Here is a 17,347-nt window from a genome sequence, read left to right as displayed (position 1 = left end):
TGGGGTACACTGCAGTCCTCATGTGTTGGCGTGGGTGGGTGTCATGTCCTAAACCTGACCTGCACAAACTGAATTGTTTAACAATTTGGAGTCTGACTCAAAAGGGAAAATGGACTCAAGACCCTTCTATTTTTTGGTCACTGGGTGCTGTGCTGAGTTTTGCTCTAGTGAATGACACTAAGTGCAGATTCTCCCCCTTCAAATTTGTATTTTAAAACTCAAAATTACTTTTCTGCTCACAAATGGAACTGTTGTGGAGATGCGGATAGATGTGACTCATTGGGTAGGTTTTCTTTAGTGCACAAGACCCCTATCTTTCTTCTGTCAACTTCCAGTTGCAGCACCAGTTACTCGTTAAGTGCCTGAATACACTACCAAGGGATCTGTTTACTTTAATAAAATAAGCTTTTCACTTTTAAGAGTTTATTTGTGACTGCTTTAAAGTATTATCTTCCTCCTAAAATTGTAGCAGCCCAGAAGATGCAGCAGATGGGATGCAAATAAACTATGGAAAACTAATTAAAAGCACCTCGTGTACCCCAGGCTGGGTGACATGGGGCGGCAATACCTGCCGGCGCTGGGAGCATTTCCCTGGGACGTGCGGCGCGGCAGGAACATTGGTAGGTGCCAGCCGGCTGGAATGAACCCTTGGGAGCCAGCGGCAGGGCAGGACAAGTCAGGACAATCCAGCGGCTGCTTGAATCCGCTCTGAGGTCCTTTTTATCTCCCCGAGATGGTACAAACAGCTTTCGCCCCTGCCGAACTCAGCCCAGCGGTGGTTGTGAGGAGGGTGCTGCAGCCCGGCTGTGAAATGCTGAAGATGGCGTCGTCGTGGCGAAGGCATGGCTTGGGGGTGTGAGGTGGCTGCCTGCCCCCCGCCAAAGTCGGGTCCAGAGGGCCCTCCTGATGCCGGTCCCCAGTGCCAGAGAAGGGCTCCCTGAGGGGCTGCTGGGCCTCCCTCACAGCCACTGGGTCACCCTCAGGGCTGCTGGCCCTCACGCCACCTCATGAGGGGCTGCAGCACTGCCCCTGCCAGCCACCCCAGGAGCCTGGGATGTGGCTGGGGGCCGCAGGGCTGGCAACGGGGCTCGGGGTAAGTTCTTGGGTAGGGTGAAAGCCCCTGTGCCCGAGCAGCGGGGCCGGGTGCTGCGGGGGCCCGGCGCCCCCTCGTAGCAGAGGGCCGCTGCCTCACAACCGATCGCTGCCGAAGTCTCTCCGGGCCAAGCCGAAAGCGCCCGAAACTGCGGCCGCGCCGCTGCCGAGAGGCTCCGAAGAGTCCCGAGCGCCTCCCGCCTGGGCGGGAATCCCTCCTCCGAGCCTGTCCGAAGCTTCCCGAACTGCCTCACGCTCTCGGTCTCCGGAAAGAGCCGAAGTTTCCCGAGCGCGGGGGTCACGGGAGGTGCCGGGCTGAGCGGGGAAGGAGGGGGGGACACGGGGAGGAGGACGCGTGCGCCCGCGAAGGTCTCCGGAAGGAGCCGAGGTTTCCCGAACGCGGCTTGCCAGCGAGCGGCTCCGGAAAGAGCCGAAGGTTGCCGAGCGCCGGTGGGCCGAGCGGCTCCGGAGCGGCCCGAAGGCGCCCGAGCGTCCGTCCTGCCGGACTGCTGGAGGCGGCCGCAGCGCCATGTTTGATGCTCCGCTACTTCAGTGAGGAAAATCCGCCGGCATCGCCCGAAAGCCGCCACCGCGAAGGGCTCCGCTGCCCCCGGGGAGGGGGACCGAGACCCCCCGCCGCCGGCGGCTCATGAGCAGCGCGGCCTGAGCCGCCTCCCCCCCTCCCCTCCCCGCCGGCCCCTCTCCCGTCCCCTCCCCGCGCCGAGCCCTCCGGGAGGCGCGTTGTCACGGAGACCGGCGCCGGTGCCGGCCCGCCGCGCTGCCCCGGCCGCCGCACCGGCCCCCGGCCCGCTCCCCGGCTCCCCCCCGGCCCCGGCCCCGCTCCCCGCCGGGGGGTGGTGGCTCCGCTTGGCGATGAGTTTACCGCAGAAGGCGGCTTTGAAACCCGGCGCGGCGGCGGCGGCGGGGACCGGCCCCGGGAGCGGGGCGGCGGCGGCGGCGGCGGGGCCGCCTCCCCCCCCGGCTCCCCCTCACCCGGCGGCGGCTCCGGCGCCTCACCCCAACATCAGGGCCTTGCCGCCCCAACCGCCCCAGCAGTATCCTTTGCCCCGGGGGGTGTTGGGGGGGGGGGGGGGCGACACCCCCTTCCCCACAGCGAGCGGGGCCCGGGGAGGGGGGGGTGGGGGGTGGGGTGAGGGGTCTTGGGGGCCCCTTCAGTCCCGGGGGGGGGGGAGGGGGTGCCCCGCGGGGGGGTGGCGGTTGGGAGCTCTCCGCTCCTTTTTGTGGGTGTGTGTTTGTGTGTGTGCCCCCCCTCCCCCCCCCCGTGCAAAGGGGGCTGCACCTGCTGGCGTGGTGTGAGGAAAGGGGGTGCCTCACCCCCCACCCCCCGCTAATGGGCTCGTTTGGGGGTTTGCCTCTTTCCTCCTGGGAAGGCAGAGGGTACCCCAGCCCCCTTCCCCCCCCCCCCCCCCCCCCGAGCAGCGGTGACCCCCAAGGGTAAACTTTTAATTAGAAATTGCTCCTCAGTTTTGCCTCTGGTCCTGCCCAGGTAAGTGCTTTGGTTTTGTTGTTTTTCCAGGCCAATTTAAACCCAGGTTTTTCCAGCCGGGGCCGATTTTCATGTGATTTATTTATTTTATTTTATTTAATATTTTTTTTTTTCCCCTTACTTGACTGGTGGAAATAAATCTCAGGTGGAATGTCGCGCCAAGCAGCTTTCTGTGTGAGGCCACGCGCCTTGGGGAGGAGAAGGCTCCCACTCAAAAAATCCCACCGCCAAAACGGCCACTGTTACAAAGAGAGGCCAGCGGTTGCTGCAAATGTTTTTTAAAGGTCTTCGGTTCTCTGCTGTGACTAGGCCCCAAGTCAGGAGGTAAATACTGCAGGGATCAGCAGGAAAGTGGTGTAGCCAGCCTGCCTGCCTAGATGAGGTTTTGTTTCCAGTGTCGGACAGCATCCCCTGGCAGACTGGCTTTTCTTCCCCCCACCCCCCCGAAGTTTTGGGGCCCGGAGGGGAGCATGAAGTGAAAAACATACTTGGTGAAATATTGCCTTGTTGTGTTATCCGGGAATGGTGTGGTGTGCTGTGTAGGGGACGGTCAGGAGTGTGTTTTGCTATTTGTCAGTGGCAGTGACTTAGGTGTTAACGTGAAAGTGCAGGGTGTTTTTTCTGCTGAGGGCTGTTTCAGCTGTGTGATGATATCTGTGCTCTTCAAGAAATGTGTTCCCTGTGTATAAGCATTTTATTGCTCTCACTTTAATTTTTGAGGTGGGAAAACCAAGCCCTTTTATAATCAGTTTAGGTCCATTGTTTTCTTGAGTTTCCGGCAAGAATCATTCTTGCCATGACAACAAATACGTTGCTTAAATCATGAGACTGTTGACGTTACAGATTTGTTTGGGTCAAGTGAAAAACCTCTGAAGATTTCAGAGAGTGCTGCGGAGGGACTTGCTCTATGCTGGGTGTTTTTGGCTAGCTTGTGCTATTCTGTAATTCCAGCATGTGCTTTATTTAGGGAAAAAAATGTGAAGGTGCTGTCATGACAAAGTCAGTGGGGTGGTGGTAAGTAAAACTGTTGCTCAGGGGAAATTTGCTCAGTTTTGAGTGATGTGCCAAGTGTTACAGTGGGAATGCCGGCCAGCGTGCATGTACAGAGTCTGTGCTCAACTGATCTTTCCAGCGAGGTGCTGGTTTGTCTGGCAAGGGTCTTTTTTAACGGGGAACATGGCGCTTGGGTGCCTTGATAGTTGAAAGGCTGAAGTTTGCCTGGGTCTGCGATCAGGAGTGTGGTGGGCTTTCCAAAGCATTTTATTTTCAAGTAATCATTAAAAGCACCATGGAGGGACTTGAATACTTCTCCAACGCCGTTGAGGGCAAGCGTGGTGGTGGTTTGCAAGAGCAGCTGTGCCGCCGTAACTAAGACAGGACGACGCCATTGCTTTTGGTGAGTGTTGTCATGAAACACCTTGCACGCGCAAGGGATGAAGTTTGGGTTTACCTCTGAGCGCAGCCTAAAAATAAAAAGCCTTGGAAGGAATGGGCAAGACCCTAAAGGAGTTGGAGATGGTGTGGCAGTGTGTCCCATCGTGGGGACTCAACTGGATGTGCGGAGCAAGAGATACAGAGGAATGGAGAAGCATTAGGCAGATATGACCAGTTGACATTATAAAGGTGGGGAGGTTAAAATGATATAGTCTTAATTTTTATTTATAGCCATGCCTGTTTTGAAAACGTGGGTGTTTGACCCATACTGCTCCTTAACTATTAAACTAATAATCTGGCCTTGTAATATATACAAACACTGTTCTTGATACCTTTTGGGTGAACTGTATTCAGGTGTCCTGGCTGGTTTTTACCTCCACCGAAACTTGTATGTGCTTCCAGGTAGTAAACAAAAGCTGTTACCTTTTCTAAGTGCTGTGGCAAAAGTGAGGCTTGGGGAGCAGAGTTCATCTGTGATGTACTGGAGTGCAGAGGGTCATCTGAGTTCAGCCTTATTTTTAGCTCTGTTTGTTTTTGTTTTTGTTTTTTTTTTTCTTCTGTTTTCATATGACTATTGAGACAGCGTTACCCTACAGCAGATAAAGTATAGTTGCAGGTTTCTTCTGGCAACTGGGAGTGAGCAGAGCACTCACGGCAGTGCAAAGGATTATTTGTTGATGTGAGGGATTATTGTACCTTAACAGATAGATTGGGGCTCTGACTTGGACTTTTTAAACTAAAATAGCTTCTGCACAGTGAACTTTGGAAATAAGTGTGGTTTTAGTACTTAAGACATCATGAAATTAAGCAATTATCTGTATAATCAAAAAAAGAATTGGGTGAGAGAGAACTGTACAGGAAAAAGAACCGCTTACTTCATGTGGATTTGTAGAAAGGCATTAGTGAGGGGGAAAAAAATACACGGGGAAGAAGGGATTTAAAAAAAAAAAATATTTCTTGAAGGAAAGCAAAGCTGTAGAGTGATGGACATGAAGAACAGAAATGTTTTGATGGGAGTTTCATTCTGTTACATGCTGAATAGGAAGTTATTGGTGCTGCTGTAAGACAAGACAGAGCTTTCAGAAATTTCCTTAACATAGTGGCTTCAAGAAGTTAAATTTTCTGTGTAATAGTAAGTTGGGATAATTTTGTGGCTCTGGTAGTGGTGAGTATTCAATCAAACCTGATTTCAGGCAGAAATTGTGCTCAGTAGTTGTCAGTGTGGACAAATCCTCCGGTTCAATTCTGACCCGTGTTTGGGGCAGGCAGACAAGGGAGGGTGTGTCACTGTGAAATGATGTGTACAGAGATATTATAAGAAATACATCCAGATCTGCCCACCTTTGCTTTGGCTTTCAGGCTGCTTCTCAGGAAAAAGTTCCAGATGAAGTCGATTGTTCTGTAGTGAGAATTCTTCCATAAAAAAGTAAAATAATGAAGGTACACTCTGGGCTGCAAACTTACTGTAGACCTTTGTGCTTTTAGCTTGATGGTACTTCTGATGCATGTTAAACTCCACCGTGTTTCTTTACCCACCCTCACACTCCCACTTAAGAGTAAAGTATTTTTTGTGTGTGTTACACGAAGCTGCTCTTTAAAAAGTCCCCATGCTGTGAATAAATTTTGTGGATCAATATAATTAGGTCACCGGTTTCTTCGCTGCCCCAGCCCAGATATGGGCAAACATTGTACTATGAAGGACAAACAGATTGATTTATGTTAAACTTGGGTAACGTTGCATGTCTGCTGGCTCTTCAGGGTTAATTTAGCACTGTACCTTGGAGCCAGATTAGAGCCATCCTGGGCTCTGGGCTGGTGTCAGTAGGTTTTTGTTTTCTTTTCCAAACTTCCTTGCATTTGGAGGGAGTTCAGCTTCCTGGTTGTTGAAGGTCTCTCTGCAGGCACTGGTAAACTTAACCTTAATATATCACCATGGTTGTTTCAGTGTGGGACTGGGTATCTCTGGGCACAGGTGGTTTTCAGGTTATTGCAGTGGGGCAATTGTGGCAGGTTCACGGCAGGTTTTAACAGACGGTCATTTAAAATCTTTCTTTTCTTCGTCCACTTCAATTACGTTTCTGAGAAGCGGAGAGGAAGAGTCAGCATTTGGGGGGATTTCTGTGTGAAGTACGTCATTGGTGTGCATGGAAACTTGGGTTTTGCTAATGTTGCCTCAGCAATTGAGTGTCTGCTTTAGTTTTTCCTGAGCTGCTTTAGCTAACTGTGCTGTAGTCCCTTTCAGAAAGCCATGTGCTGGTTCCTGCTCTGTTGGGTGGCATCTTCTGGATGTGAGTGGCTTCCCAAAAGCCCAGGAGAACAGCAGGAAATGCAGGATCGCTCTCAGGAATGTAAGAGATTGTGTGAAGTTGGAGTGAGGTACTTGCAGCGCTTACCCGGTATTTGGATGTGGACTAGGTTGTGCCATTGGAGTAGGCCTGTGTTGGTAATCTTCAAGTTAAATTAAAACTGTTGAGAAGGATTTGGGTGCATGGGGTTTTCTGTCCTTTCTCAGTGAGCAAAGGGTTGAACTGGAGGGGAAAGTGCCCAAGAATTTCTCCAAGGAGGACGTCTTCAGCATCTGCTGAAGGAGCAGGCTCTCTGGGTTGCTGTGATACCCTCTGGGAGTTTGGAGCTAATGCCGTCTTCCCTTGCTGCTTACTTCCATTACGAGTGGCTTTTTTCCAGAGTATGCGATGCAGCATCTCTCTGTACTCTCTGGGGTTTATCTGCTGATGACTTTGAAGGTGAAGACCCCGTGATTAGGAAGCTGTTTGGGCGTAAAAGTCAGCTTGAAGAGTGTGATCATGGCTTTTGTGTGAAGCACCATGCCTCCCTGCGCCTTGGGTGGATCAGCTCTGGCTTCTGGGCAGCTTTGACATTGAACCTGGAGCTAAAATGAGCACGGCTGGAAGTCCTCTTCCAGATGCCAGTGGCAGCCACTCGTGAGGAAGGGTGTTCAAAGTGTTATGGTCATGAAAGGGAAGGAGTGGCAAGAAGTGGGAAGGATGGGAGGAACTGGGTTGAGATCAGAGGTGTTCCTTGCTCTCTTTTTTTTGAGTTCAGGAGTGAGCTTTCTGAAGTCATGGCTGGATGAAGGGAAAGAAGGGGCAACGGTGTTGCCTGAGAAGCGTTTCCATGTTACAAGTGTCTGAAGCCATGGAAATTGTACATCTTGGGAGGTTATGCAGCAGGAGAGAAGCTTTGAAAACACAGAGACTTTCCCTGCTGCTCTGTGGTAGTGGCTCTTCGGCAGGGGAGGAATGAGCACGGGTTTGTGAGCGTATTGCCAAAAACCTAAGTGCTTTTAGGCCTCTCTGCCATCTCCCCTGTTGATGTTCCTCAGCCTTGGCACATCTTAGCGTTCTTTCAAGCAGAAATAGCTCTAATTTATTTAATGACAAAAGCTAATCATGTTATAGTGCAGATATGTCACTTTACCAGCTTTGTAAGATTTTTGTGGTGAAATGACTTGGAGAAAACCGTTCTTCCAAAAATGTGATTTCAGATAGCTTATTTTCTCCTCATATCTGAGGACATGATTGTGTATGTTCTCTGGCAGAAGTCTGTGGGAGAAGGTTACTTTAGTCATTTAAATATATATGTATTTAATGTGCAGTACTGATTTTGGAACACAATTTGTGTTTTTATCTATGGTAAGAAGTTGGTGAGAGAGTAATAGGAGACTTAGAACAAATAACTTCCCTTTAAGATGTTGGGACATAGAAGGGTTTTCATCTGTGTGTATGGGTTTTGTCTGTCCTCTTAGGCCTGAAAGGCTTTTTCATGCTGTTAGCAAATTTTGGGACATGTTGAGCTGGCGCATTTGCTCTGTTTTTGTTTTGTAGTAAGAGTTAGCAGTGAAGATCTCTTTAGAAGTCGTAGGTAACCTATATTTTCTTTTTCCTCATAATCCAGCAATTTCAGGGCTAGTCAACTGTCAAGTTTAGTTGTGTGTAAATCTGCTAATATGCTTAGAGTCACTGGAATTTTTACTCTGGGGAATTATAGGATCACTGTTTTACAGAAATTTCTTTAGTAGGAAACTTTATCTTTTGACTTGAATGTGTCTGCAAGCTATTGCAAAGACTTTCCTGGAATGAATGGGGAAGAGAAAACTGGTGTTTGTTATGGGGCATGAAGATCTGGGTGGAGTCGTTGTGTACGCCATGGTCTGGAGGAACCCAGGGAACTAATTTTTCTTTTTTTTTTTTAAGGGAACATAGTTGATGTGACTTCTCATAGTGCTGTGTTTTACACTTGGTGGTAATTTCAAGAACTTCTCTTATGTACAGCTTTCCTTTCCAAACTGTGGACTTCATTTTGTCTCCTAAATAGGAAATGATGTGCAACAGCTGGAAGAAGAAAATAGAATGCATTCTTAAAAAAGAAAAGGATCAAAGGGAGGAGAGCAAAATAAGCTTTTAGGCTAGTGAAATTTTCTAGTACATGTTATTCTTATGTTTTATTATATACATTTGGAAGATGTCCCAGAACGTACTCTTTCTTTTCGTAGTAGGTGATGGCATGCTGTTGCTGATGGGACTTGAGTCAATTGCTGCTGGGCATGTAACTAGGTTAATGGGACAACATTTTTTTTCTTTCCTGAAAGGAAAATTATGCGCTCCCTATTCTGATTGTACCTTAAGAATTATTTTTACCTTTGTTTGCTGTGTGGTCGTCTGAGGTGGAAAGAAAAGGACAAGTTTCCCCACACCGAGATGGTATCAGGTTTAAATCAATTCTGCTTGCAAAAATAATATGTTTCTGCTGTTGGTTGTAACACCTTTGTGTATCCTTTATCTGGATAAGAGTGAAAATATTTCCAGAGCTTTAAATATGTCTTGAAAAAAGCAAAGTGGCTTCTAAAATGTGCATCTTGAAAGAAAAACATATCCAGTCCTTGACTGATACTGATAGCGTTCTCCAAAACCGTTGATGAAGTGTTGAAATGGGTTAGGACTTGTCGAGATGCGTGGAGCAGCTGCTGCTTTCCAAGGGGTTGAGCTCAGCAGGAATGAGACACTCATGCTCTGGAGTAAGAGTATCTGCATGGGAATAACTCTGTAAAAGTTGCAAACACAAAGACCATCCCCGCTCTTACCAGGGGAGTGGACTTCATTTGATACATCCTCAGGGTGATAGGAAAAGAAATCTTGCTGCCAGTCTTTGAGTTTGCTCTTGGGGCTGTGAAAACACTGAGCAAGGAAGAGTTAATGCAGTTAAAGATCTCAAATAACACAGATTTTCCTGGGTTTGGAAAGCTTTTGGGAGGTGGAATGTAATAAACATTGCACTGATTCTCTCTTTTGGGTTGCCAGATGATGATTGTGTATTTGTTTGTGTTTTGGTTTGATTTACATGTGAGAGTGACTGTGTGCAAGTTACTGAATTACTAAGAGTAGTCCGATTTAAATGTCTGCATTGCTGGTGGCATTTGAAAATCCATTTGAACTAGTGCTATGGCTGTGTTAATGGTAGTCTGAAAAAGAGATTTCCCTCTTTTATACGTTATTAAGAAGTCATAGAAGTTGCTGTGCCTTGAAACCGACATTTTCCTGGGCTTATTTTGTTCTTTTGCCAAAAAGGAAAAATGACAGAAGTCTTCAGTCTTTTCAGACTGAGCAGGAGACTCTTCCTATAACATCAAAGGGAAAGATTTTTTTAGCGATACTACTTACAGCTTTGGTTTTTCAGTCAGCCACTGTCTTTGAAAGGCTCCTAACATCCTGAAGAAAGGACGTGTCTGTAAAAAGAAAAAAAGTGCATTTCCACTAAGTGGGGATACCAAGCCCTTCTGTCCTTGGACTACCATGAGATCATCTACAGAACCATCAAGTCCAATTTGAAACTCAGAATGAAATTTGGTCTGAAAACTTTCTGGAAGTCTTGAATTCTTGTTTGTGGTGATGTACAGGGTGCTTTAGGCTTGACACTGGACACTTAGTTTTGCAGCATGCAGCTGATGAGTTGGACAGACTCAGTATCTAGATTATATTTGAAAGGGAGTTTGGCAGGCTACTATAGCTGAGGGTAGACAATCTATACCACTTATTTGGGGGGGAAGTCAAGAATTGAAACCAAAAGCATTTAAGGCATGTTTGTTGTGACTTTTAATGTGAAATTCATGGTGCATCTCAAACTCTGGAGTATGGTGGGAAAGGGATTTCAGCAGTTGGTGATTCATGCCCAGTTTTAGCACGGTGAAGTTCATGTAGAAGGCTCTTATGGATGTACTGTTTTTTGAGCTGGTGAGACATCTGAGTTCGACCTGCTGTAGAATATAAAGGTAGCTTCAGTTTGCATCACCCTTTCTCACTGGTGCTTACACAGATATAAATACTAGTTACTAGACAGCCTCTCTTCAAATACTTTACTTTTCTGGGCTCTGCATTTTGTATTCTAGATTTGCAAAATGCAAATAATTCAGCTGTCAATCTGTCTGTGTAACTTGGGTTTTATGTTTTCCTTTGGTGTTGTGTTTTAAAGTGGATTTCAAAGTGCTTTTATGTCTGTCTCTTCAAAAGAAAAAAGACCTAATTTTTGTTGATATGCAAATACTGTAAAGTGTAATTTTCGATGAGTTTAAGCTGTTCAGCTTAATGGTATTGATTAGATTTCCAAAACACTTTTTAATTAAAAAGAAGTTCATCGGCACAAATAAACTACTTTATGTTTAAATGTTTGGGTCTGAGGTTGTGCACCAAGTTTGACTTGAAGTGATTCCATTCTGCCCCCAAAAAACTTAACATTTTGTTGCTCTGTCAGTGGCACCTAGAATTGCAGGCATTCACCGAAACAATTGTTGCCGGCACTTGGCACAATCCCCATCGCTCCTTGCTAAAGCCAAAGCACACTTTATCTACTCAGGCTGACATTAAGATCATTAAATAAATGAATGAATTGTACCGTCACCAAATTCCCAGTCTGGCAGCCAAAGAACATGTGAATTTTATAGCTGGGACCTCTGTCCAGAATGTCTTATTGAATGGCCTAGATGTCAGGAGTGGGAACAGTCAGCAAAAAGCTTTCTAGTAAAATGTGTGTGCCTTAATGAGAATTACGGTGTGGAGTGCTGTAAAAGCCTGAATTACTAGACATCTGATCATCCAAGATGAGTATTAATCAACCTGTGAAGGGCATGTAGAAAGAAACTGGAGCACAGCAATAAAACAAAGGAGCAGGAGAGAACCGAAGAGGTGTGGAGAGCTGTTTCTCCATTGGCAATGCAGGTCTAACTTGCTGTTTGAAAGGAGTTTGTTGGGGGAAGAATGCAGCCAAGCTGGGAAGTGTTGAAAGCAGGGATAACTCTTTGTCTCCATCAGGGAGTTTGAGGTCTTGCTGGTTGAACTAAAATGCTAAAAGGTCACTCAGGGTTTTGGAAGATCTTGGATAAGTCTGCTGAACTTCCACCCCTGGGAGGAGAAGGTTGAAAATACTTTCTCAGAGGAGGAGAGTTCACTCAGCAGGCTTGGATTGCTTTTTCTTGTGGTCTACCTCCATCCTCGTTTTTATTATGTTGCTCTTAAGATGGTGTTTTCACTTTGGAATAGGGGACATAAAAGATCTGTAGCATCCACGCTTGCTGCAGGTGGGTAAAGAATGTCTCTGAATTGCAAAGGAAAAAGTGGAAGTGTGTTTTGACCAGACAATTTGGTGAAGCGTATAATTGTGTGTCTGCAGGCTGCTTGCACTGCAGCCCCAAATAATATCAGAGGTGCTCCACACTAGGGGTAACTTAAAATGTTCCATTCAGTCCATTCCTGTTCTGAAGTGTAGCAAGGTGTCAGCATTTAGGACCACATTCAGTGCTTTCAAACTGGAGCGAATCCTTTTCTTAGTCTTCTCTTCCTCCCCATACCTTAGTGTTTGTCTTGATTATGGTTAATATGATAAAAGGCTGCTAAAATAGCACTGGTAACCAACACAGTCCTGGGTGCATCCTTATTCATGTTTTAACTGGTGATGTCACTCACTGCCATGGTGGTGATGAAAGCCAATTGGGTAATGTTCGTAGGTACTGAAGTTCATGATCTTTGAAGACCTGCTATGAATACAGTGATACTGCAGTTCCTGTGCAGTCTGAAATCAGCAAAACTGGGGATTTATGCTAATCAGACAAGGGGCAGTCTGGCCTGGTGCAGTGCTCAGGTGTCCCATCGATGCAAACAGTCCCGAGCAAGCAGAAGGCAGGGACCGGTCCTGAAATTCCCATTTCTCTCCCATCTGGGTTAGCACATCAGGTACATCTTCACCGACTTCTACCTGCATGTCGGCTCAGCCGTGTAGCATTACTTCGGAGGCCACTTTGTGCAATAAAGATGTCTGCTTGGAAATCTTCCTTGATGGCCATGTGCAGCAGATGCAGCCTTCCCTCTGTGTTTTACCTCTACACTTGTGGCTGAAATTCAACAGGCAGAGCTGATGGAAGTAAAACCAGCATTTCTTTAAATGAGAAATGCTCTGAGACTGATTTACTGCTCATCTTCAGACACAGCTGGGATAAATATATTGTTGCTATTACTCATTTTCTTGAAGCACCCTGTAGAGGTGCGTGTAAAATACGCAATTTGAGGAAAAATTGAATGTGCGGAGGATTGGACCAAGGAGACCCAGAGCTCCTGTCCAACCTATATCCTTCTATGAACTATGTTTTTTGTGCAGCGGTGTAAGATGCATTGCTCTGTCTTCCCTAGATGCCCGCTTTCTCAGGATTTCATTTTGTATGACATGGGATTTTAACTCAGGAGAAGTCATAAGCTCCGCATGTGGCAAGAGGGTACTTATGATTTCATTTCATTTTGATAAACCGCTGAAATAAAGATTATGGGGGGGGGAGATCATGAGGCGTTACAAAATTGGGAGTCGAAATGAGCATTAACGCTCTCGACAAGCATACTTCTAGAATTTGTTGCTCAGCTGATGGAAGGACCATCAGTCTGGGTGACAATGCTGCTGTCACTGCAATGTCTTCTGACAGATTGACCAGCAGAGCATTACATTTTCCCATGAAGTCACAGCATGAAGTATTAGAGACACTGTAGGAAACGTAGCTGAGTGAATGAGACAGTAAACTACTAGACTGTTTGATATTCATGCTTATCATAGAGATAGAAAGCCTGGCTTGGAAATAAATGGTTGCTGCTGTAGGGTCCCGAACCCCCAGGGATGCAAGCAGCGGCTGTCCCTGTAGGGAAGAGGTGTACGTGGGTTGTAACATTGTAATCTATAGCAGCTTATTTGTGGTTTTAGGGTACAAAGTTTGAGGTAAGTGGGCTGAGGGAGTTCTGTGTTAATGGCATGCATAGGAAGATAAAAATAAGTAAGCTGTGTTATAGTACATTACAGAAATATAGACTCTTGGGTGAAAATTGCCACAAACGAGTGCTGTAGTACTTGTGTCTGTATTGGGAACCTTTTTTTCCAGTCATGTAACAACATGCCCCCAGATACAGATAATTGCTGGTGCTAAAGGGAAGCTGGAGACGTATGGTTTTACTTTATGAATTCAGTATGAGGGAAGGTAGACTTTAATACCCACACGGAAGTTTGTTCCAGGCTGTAAGCTGAATAAAGGCCGAGTAAAAGCTTGGTAACCTTTCTCTGTGATGAGATGGGTTTCCTCCTGGTCTGCCTTCCTCTGTATGTCCTTTTAGTTATGTCATCTGGCCCTCTGTCCTCTGTTTGGACTTTAGTGTTCTTAACTGGTTATGTGCTCGCAGGATAAACTCAGCACAGAAATAACTCTGTGTGCTAAGTAACTGTTCTGAAGGAGAAAAAAACAACAAACCCACGAAGCAAACAATCCCAATCTTTGCTTGCTGGGGAGGTTGTTGGGAATAGAGGAGTTACTCTGCCAGCTCAGTGTATTGCCTGGCATAAGCTGTCCTCCCCAGGTGCGCAGGCAGCAGCTCCACACTTCACAACCCAGACCCCAAAGCGTGTTTATCGGGTTACCTCAAAGCAGCACTCAAACAGTGGCTAAGCAGGTCAGAGCCTCTCTGCAAGTATGTGTGCAGCTGGTATCGGGCCAGAAACTGCTGTTTCAGCTGCTAATCAGGGAACAGAAGTACGCTAAATTTGGGGATATTTGTTTTCTTTGAAGTGTGATTCAGTTTCTGTTGAGATACTGTGTGTTTTGGATATTGTTGTATGAATTGTTTTAAGCTCAATGATTGAAATACAGAAGTATTTCACAGTAAATGTTCTATCAGCAGTTGCATTACAGAGTGTGAAAGGTAGACGATGGGTATGGCTTTAGCTCTGCTGTCTTGTCTGTGTTATTTAATTAAAAATACTAATTTTTTCTGCGAAACTAGATGTGTGCAGGGAGCTGGTGCAACCAAAGGTTTGGAGGACAGCAAAAGAACTGTACCTGTTAGTTTTGGAATAGACCAAAAGCTAACGTAACTCCAGAAAGGAGCAGGCTGGTATGTGTCACTTGGCCAAATAAGAGATCAAAAACTTGTTCTCCCCTGGCTGTCTCCTCCCAATTGCTCCTGTGTGATCTCCGTCAAGCCGGCTTGTTTGCAGCCTTGCTTTCTGTATTTTTACAGCATTTACCAAGACACTTGCTTAGTCTTAGTCTTGTATAGCTGCTGTTCTGTGTAGGACTGCTACTATTACTTTTTTGTTGCCTTCAAAATGCAATAAAGGAAAATACGGCAATCGTCACAAGTTCTGGCTCTGACGTTGCCTCACATCACATTTGCCTGTGTCACCCTAGCTCTTCTTTGGCCACTGCTTGGGACTTTTGTGGATGTGACATTTCTCTTTGAATGCTTATCTCCTATTAAAGATTCCTGCTTTTCCCACCCCTGCCATCTTACTTTCTTGAATAACATAGTTTCTTCACCCTGAAGACTTCTTCACGTTTGCTGGGAGTGATGCTTCTGACCACCTCTGAACTTCTGCCCATGTGGGATGAGCATCTTCCATCTATCCTGATGATGGTTGCGATTAGTTTACTCAGTGGCCTTGCTTCATAAAGTGACCCAGGAAACCTTCCCTGCCCATATTTGCTTCTCCCAGCCCTTCTGTTCACTTCTGTCTTTAAATGTTTTAAATGAGGATTGCTTTACTGAAGCTGGTTAGGGAGGAATTGGATGGTTTTTAAACTGACAAAACCAGGGGGGTGTGGTGAGCTTTGACCCTGGTAGTTATCAGCTGGGGCAGAAATGTCTTCAGCGAGCAGCAACTGGAGCAGTTTTTTGGCAGTCTTTGCATTTATTGTCTCTGGAGGGAGGTTTGCAGTGTGCAGAGTTGCCTCTAATGGGTGTGCTTGGGGGGGTCTTGGGAGCTAGCATACCATTTCCCTGCTGAACTGTTTCTTACGTAAATATGTTTTTTAACACTTACCAAATGCTTGGTAGCCAAAGGCTGGTCTAGAAGAACTTTGTCAAAGAAAGTGGTGTTAAGATATGTCTCTCTTTCAGGTAATGGATGTTTTTTTTTTTCCTTCTGTTGTAGTTAATTGCAAAAATAAATGCGGTTAACAGTATCCAAAGGACTTTTTTCTTGCTGCACCATGCTGAGAAATGCCTTGTTCAAGATGCTTTCTTCCCTCTGAGGTTGGTTCATTTTTAGATGCTGAGGGGCATTTTGAGACTTTGTTTTAACTTCGTTTTACATCATGTTTATATGAAACAGACAAGAAAAAAATCCAGTGCTTTGCCAAATATTTTTGGAAAGAACAAGCTTTGTGGATAATTGTTTTCATGTTCTACCTGCTCCTTGGTGTGTTAAGGCTATAGAAGAATCTTCTCTACCCTGAAAAAAGGCTTTGAGAGATTAGTCTTCAAGTAGTCACTTGAGGTGGGCTGATTAAGAAATATACTCAATGTTAGATTTAATCAAGTTTGAATAATGGAGTTAGAATTGACTGTCGCTCCTGTAATCCAGTTATTTTTAGATTGGGATTGGTACTTGCCACTCCCCAGGTCATCTATACCATTGCTCTGAAGGCAGACTGATCAAAATGCCGTTTGACAGAGTGGATCTTCTCCAGTTTTGTACTTGCTGCTTCATCCCACTAACAAATCCCTTACTAAATGTGTTGTGCCAAAACTTGGCAATTTGGACCAAAAGGATTCCAGGGCAGCACTGAGGGTTGCTACCCAAAATACAGCTCAAATATGTAAGTAGAAACATCGTGGTGCTGTTGATGGCGGGACTTCAGCTCCTTCTGCGTTCAAGAAACATTTGGTGAGGCACTAAACATTTGATCACCTTTTAGCTCTTGGATGTCTTGGAGGAAAAAGGGACAGGTATAAAATACCTTCAGGATGTGGATAAGATGTGCCTAAGCAGGTGCTTTATCTATTGCGGTGTCAGAAAGTCTTTCGTGCTTGAAGGTGTAACGGTGGGGTGTTGCAAGTCTGGAGGCTTGTTGCTGTCCTCAAAGCATGGGAATCTTGCTGGCCAAATCCTTGCGAGAGCTCACTGAGCATCAGCATACCGCTTAGACGCTGCCCTCTTTGTCGCCGGTATCATAGTGTGAGATCCTGAGCTTTTTACACGTGCTAGCTTCAGCTGAGTGCCTCAAGGGGAATAGTATTTGTGACACTTGAGGCCTTAGCTCTCACTGCTGAGTGCTGGAAAGCCATCCTTTGCTGTCTTGCAAGGGATATGTGTTGTAGCTGATGTTTGGCTGTGTGTTTTCTCTTGCCTAAAGGTGAGAACAAAACTGTTTCTTTGTGGTAACTTTCTATCTTCAGCTCAGGAAGACAGTAAGTTTTATCTCGATTAAAGCCTGAGATAGCTATGGACCAGGAGGGGTATGTGGAAGCACCCGAGGCTGTTAGCCATTCACTGCTGTTCAAGAGAAGCTTGATTGCAAAGGGATCTAGTGGAGGAAAGTGGGGTTGCTTGCATGGGAGGTGAATGAATCTGGATTATTTTAAAGGAGCTTCCTTCCTTTCTTGACATGCCCTGGCTACAGAGAGAATCAGAGCACCTGATTTGCTAAATTCCTCTTAAGAACAGGGAAATTGCAACAAAATAGTCTTTCCAGGGATTGAAAAGTGATTGCCCAAAAAGTTAATCAGCTGTACATGTGCCTGGCAAGCGCTCCACAATACTGTCATTTTGGTTGTGTCTAGCAGTAATATCAGCTTCCCCATAGAAACCTTTGGTGTCAACGTGGGCAGAAGGCAGCCAAAGCTTGCATGAAGTTCATCTCCTGGTGCCTTCAAGCAAGGAGTTGCTTAACCATAAGCTGGAATTGTGACTTTTTTTGTGCGTTATTCCCAGGCAGGGCTTGTCTTTGCTGTGTCCAGGATGTCCACTTGTAGGTTTTGGTTTTGGTTTCTGGGCTGT

The 17,347-nt window shown here is 46.1% G+C and overlaps 1 protein-coding gene across 18 annotated transcripts in view; it reads left to right on the top strand.

Annotated features, from left to right (window-relative positions):
• Positions 1-1,539: 1,539 nt before the first annotated feature.
• Positions 1,540-17,347, top strand: part of EIF4G3 (eukaryotic translation initiation factor 4 gamma 3) — a 147,911-nt gene continuing 132,103 nt past the window's right edge. For 9 of the 18 annotated variants that reach the window (XM_049805692.1, XM_049805525.1, XM_049805609.1 and 6 more), the window contains exon 1: positions 1,541-2,147. In XM_049805692.1, coding sequence (XP_049661649.1) covers positions 1,966-2,147 — 182 coding nt within the window. In that variant the 5' untranslated portion in view covers positions 1,541-1,965. Of the gene's footprint in view, positions 2,148-17,347 lie in introns of all 18 variants that reach the window. The other 9 variants (XM_049804810.1, XM_049804889.1, XM_049805073.1 and 6 more) reach the window with 3 other exon arrangements.

This window comes from Accipiter gentilis, chromosome 1 (assembly GCF_929443795.1).
Source record: "Accipiter gentilis chromosome 1, bAccGen1.1, whole genome shotgun sequence".
NCBI lineage: Eukaryota > Metazoa > Chordata > Aves > Accipitriformes > Accipitridae > Astur > Astur gentilis.
The sequence above is the reverse complement of the archived record's forward strand: the minus strand, read 5'-3'. Positions and strand labels throughout refer to the sequence as shown.